General features: G+C 36.1%; 1 protein-coding gene across 1 annotated transcript; it reads right to left on the bottom strand.

The window, feature by feature from the left end:
* Positions 1–1,606: 1,606 nt before the first annotated feature.
* LOC21401998 (protein NRT1/ PTR FAMILY 6.3) lies at positions 1,607–4,373 on the bottom strand. The gene is made up of 5 exons (XM_024163867.1): positions 4,132–4,373; positions 3,784–3,961; positions 3,506–3,545; positions 2,833–3,398; positions 1,607–2,468 (listed from the first exon to the last, which is right to left on the bottom strand). The coding sequence occupies exons 1-5, from the start codon at positions 4,247–4,249 to the stop codon at positions 1,607–1,609; spliced, it is 1,764 nt and encodes a 587-aa protein (XP_024019635.1). The 5' UTR covers positions 4,250–4,373.
* Between the last annotated feature and the right edge of the window lie 755 nt (positions 4,374–5,128).

The raw sequence follows: 5,128 nt of genomic DNA, 5'->3' as shown, positions 1-5,128 counted from the left end.
TCCTTCACATGAATTAATTATTAATTGAAAATAATGGCATGTCTCATGCATAAAAAAAAAATACATAACTATAGAGAAAATTAGGTAATATGACACTAAAATCTAGCAGCTTTATGCTTATACTATTTTTGTACATTTGAAGGAAAAAAAAAACACTCTTGGTAGAATATTGAACATATATTCTACCATAATACTATATGCCCAACCATCGTTGCCGAGAAAAAAAAAATTAGTAATTGGGTATTAAAAATATCATGGTCATATATAGAATACTTTTTGGTGAATTGAGTGAAGCGCGTATATATTAGGTTTATGTTGACATAAATGTAAAGATGACATCTTTTGAGTAGTATTACGTTTGTATTTCACCCAAAAATATATATCACACAGGACCAGTTGAATTGTCTGTCATTTCTTGCTCATTCCCATTAGGTTTATTAGATTCAAATTGTAATTTTAAACATAGAATCATAAGTTACTTTTTTTGCTGTTTTATTCTTATTTAATTTTGTTTGCATTTGGATTCGTTTTTCTTTATTATTCTTAGGTTACTATTATGTTTTAGAATTCTGTAAGACTTTTTTTTTTTTCTTTTTCATATTTAAAATAAAAAATTTAAATGTCAGGTATCTCTCTAACAATTTAGGAAAAATACAGTACCCGAGTCATGTGGGGTTCTGAATAAGATGGGCTGCCAAATTGCTGGAACAGATTCTCACAACTAGTTTGTATGATTAATGAGATTCCAACCAGTAATATTATAGTTAGTACTAGTCTAGTTTTGCCTACCAGCTAGAAACATGCTCTTTCGTTGGATACCCTGATCAGTACTGTTACTTTACACGAGTCATGCATACATATTATAGTCAATTAGTGATTTCTTTATAAATCTAGTTACTAGCAATGTTTCTCTAATCTTGTTTTGATTTTTTTACGTGTTTCTCTATGGTTATTATTAATTTTCCGTTAATTAAGGTTAAAGCTAATTGCTAATTAAATATCTGTGGGAGTTGTAACATGTTGCGATATAGACATATTTTCAACTTCGACCATTTTTTATTAAGAAAATTTATGTTGAATTTATTTGTATTCCCCGGCTTTTTAAAAAAAAAAAATTAGTAGATCAACTCTTTTATATTATTAGTTTTTTTCTTTTAAAATGTACATGTGGTAATTCCATTTTGTTCATCGGCTATCTATTCATTCAGAGAGACAGAGAGATACATAAGATCATAGGTAGCATATAACAAGGAGACAACGTTCTCTTATCTCATTGACAAAGAGATTTTATTACAAGTTAACAAAATCTACGTGCCTCTACATATATATATATATATATATGACCTGTATGTATTTTCCAGGTTCTTTTCAAGGGAATTAGCAAGGGAAACTTAATTTTTTTTTTTTAAAAAAACAAAAAAGGAAGTGTGCAGCCTAACCACACTCCAAAGTTTCAAGAAAAATTCGAAACCATTTCCTTTCATTTTTTTTTTTTTTTTTACATATGTTACAAGCTTAATTATTAAAAGATCCTCCATATTCCTTGTGAAGTTGAAAAGATGATCAGGAAGCCACTGATCAATCTTCAATTTTTTTTTTTTTTTTTTTAGTGACAAACGACATCACCTTCCTCCAACTCTATGCCAGCGTCAGCAAGCCTCTTGTCCTTGTACACGTACCGTTTGGCACAAACCAAATATATCACAAAATTCAAGGCACTTAAAATCGCCAACAACCAATAGAAGTCATAAAGCCTGCCTTGGTTAAGATTATCCGGCAACCATGGTTTTGTATTCCATGTCACTTTATGCACAATTGTCACCAACAATGAGCTAACAAAAAACCCAAGTGACAATGTGCTCAAAAACAGCCCTGTGCTCATTGTCTTCATTCCTTTGGGGCACTCCCTAAGAAAGAAGTCAAGTTGACCAATGTATATGAATGCCTCCCCTGACCCCACTAGGAAAAACTGTGGGACCAGCCAGAAAACGCTCATGGGGATCTCAGCCGTCGCACTATCGGTCAAGCCATGTGATCTTGCCACGTGGAGGCGTTTGATCTCGGTGAGAGCAGCGGCTATCATTGCAAAGATGGAGAAAAAGAGGCCAACCCCAATGCGTTGCAAAGGGGTTAGGCCTTGTTTGTTTTTGAGGAATTTTTTGGCGATTGGGACTATGATTCGGTCGTAGACTGGGACGGTTAAGAGAGTGCTGGCGACGAAGAAAACTGTGAGGGAAGCGCTTGGGATCTGGAAAGAGCCCATGTAGCGGTCCATGGTGGTGGCTTGGGAGACGGAGAAAGTGACAAATTGGGCATAGACGGTCCAAAACATAATGGAGGTGGCCCAAATGGGTAACATTCTGATTACAGATTTCACTTCCTCAACGTCTGTTAGAGTTGATAAAGTCCACTTGTTTTCCGTGGTTGGGCCCATTCCAGGGCCTTTGATTGCTGCCTTGTCCAAGAAACTGCACGTATGATGAATATTAATTAGCTCATAAGAATATTTAAGCAATATTTTTATGACCATCATGATGTTTATGTCAAAACTACTCAAGAACTATGTACAGCTCAAATTAAAGTACTATGTAACGTATTAAGAAAAGTTGAGATAAAATTTTAGACCATAAAAATGAATTTTCTTACACAATAATTTTCTTTGCAGTTATTTAAACGCTTGTTAGTGAAAAAAAAAAAAAGAAAAGAAAATTGATGATTCAAGAACCACGTCAGAACAGTTGGCATTAAAAAGTTTAGATAAAATTCAAGACCATTAAAAAAAAAGATTGCAAGCAAGAAGAATCAAATAGAGATTCCTAATTACCTATATACTTTTTAATATATATATATATATTTCGCTTCATCTTCTTGTGGCCCTCAGAAACGTCATCAACATCATACAAAAACGACAAGTCAGAAGGCATCTCAAGCTTCCTGTTCTTCCAAGCAGCCACAAAGACAGTGGCCATCTGCGTGAGAGGGCTTCCACTGAGTTTCTTGAAGCGGTAACGCCTTGTCCCCGACAAGAGCACGACTAATCCCAAGACTATTGCGCATGCACATATTCCGTAACCCCATTCTCGTCCGAGGTTGTCTTGGATGTACACCAGAACTGTCACCGCTCCAAGAGAGCCTATGCTTATGAAGAAGAAGAACCAGTTAAAGAACTTTGTCATTTTTTTTCTCTCTTCTGCATCGGTCTCGTCAAACTGGTCGGAGCCGAAGCCGGAGACGCTGGATTTTAGGCCGCCGGTGCCGAGGGCGGTTAGATACAGCGCTATGTAGAGGACGGTGAGCTCCATGCCGCTTGCCTGGATGCATGGCGGCACGGTGTCGGCGGCGCATTTTGGTGGTCGGAGGCTTGGGACTATTGTTGAGATTGTTAGTACTGTCAGACCCTGTATAATAGTAATACGAAGACCACCAAATTAAACCCCAATCAATTATAAGAGAGTTAATATATATTGTATAAGTGATTGATGATAATTAAGATGTAGAGACTTACAGTTGCTTGAATGGTGGTGAAGACGGCAATGGTGAGGTACCTATATGAAAAAGATTAATTAAGATGATGATTAAGAGGAAAGCGAAATTACATGTCAAACCAAACGTTAATGTTAAAAGTAATTCAATAAAGCGGACAGACAAATTAGAATTGAGAAAGCCAGAAAACCGCGTGTAGAACTACTACATGAAAACTTCAAGTTGCATGTTGACTAGCAGAAAAAGTATATTTGAGACGGTGTTTTATTTAATAATAATTAAAAACAAGGAAATAAATGCCTGCCGAGAAAGGCGTCGGCGATGAAGCCGCCGAGCAAGCAGAGCATGAAAGAGGTGCCGAGGAAGTTGGTGACGGTGCTGGCGGAGGTAGCATTGCCCAAATGCATGGTCCCCACCAAGTACGTCACCATGTTCACGGCAATACCTAGTGTTGTCAACCTCTCCACTGCTTCCACACCTGATCTTATATAAACAAGCAGTAAATTAGGATTTGTACAATATCATGTATGTTAGTATTAGTCTGTGTATATAAATACATACACATACGTCTGAGAAAACTAGACAGAATTTAGGAACATGAAAGAATAAATTAGGTAATTTTGATTAAGGTGGAAGGAAGTGGAGGACCTAGAATCATGGCGGCGGAAGCCCATCCGCCTGTTTTCGACTTCTCAGCGGGGCGGCCCTTGTAGTCCCAGGCATCTGGGAGGGTTTTCCCTTGTGTTTGGGGGAGACCACTGGCCATCTTCTTTTTGAGAGCTAGCTCTCTAGATATTGTACTCCGGGAAGTAGTAGTACGTTTTGTAATATGATACAAAGAGCTGCTTAATTTGGTAATTAAATCTAGCTGAGGGATAAGAGAATATGTGATTATGGCACAAAGAGGTTGGAGAGCTTGTGGCCTTCATATAGTGGGAACTTAGAAGCAACACATAGATACAGAAAATATTGTATTATATTTGTGGCTTAATAATTAACCCTAGCTTTATTGCAAGGGGCCATATGAACCAAGAATAATCATTCCCATTAATATATGGAATTAAGGGAGAGTTAAGTGGATCTTAATTATTCTAATTTTTTCTTTAAAAAAAAATAAAAAATGAGATCATCAATAGCAACAAGACTTCCTAAAACACTCTAACGAAAAAGCAAAAATGGAAATTTATCTTCCATACAAAAACATTTAATTAGCAGTCAGTCTAATTTATACTTGTTAAATTTTCTTGTCATTACTTGAGCCTCAACTTTATGCATACATTCCAGTGTGCTTTTTTGCATTTCATTAAGATAAAGTGAAGATTAACCATCAGGGTGATTTGGTTTTGAGCCATAGTTTCCCTTTTTATAATGACGTGTAGACTATGAATAAGTACAAACCCAATAGTCAAAAACTATATATGTTCCCAAACTAGCATGTAACCTCCTCCTTTAACCAATAATTATCCCAATGTACGCTGGCGCTTATAAGCGCTTTGCTCATCTTTGATTTCTTTTCCTTGATTATAATTTTTTTTTTTTTTAATATGAGGATGGATAAAGTTCAAACTCTACATCTTATAGTGAAATCATATATGAAATTACGGACAGATTGTGACCACCTCTTCTATTTAATTAATACGTGAAT

This window comes from Morus notabilis, unplaced genomic scaffold (assembly GCF_000414095.1).
Source record: "Morus notabilis unplaced genomic scaffold, ASM41409v2 Scaffold3, whole genome shotgun sequence".
Taxonomy (NCBI): Eukaryota; Viridiplantae; Streptophyta; class Magnoliopsida; order Rosales; family Moraceae; genus Morus; species Morus notabilis.
The sequence above is the reverse complement of the archived record's forward strand: the minus strand, read 5'-3'. Positions and strand labels throughout refer to the sequence as shown.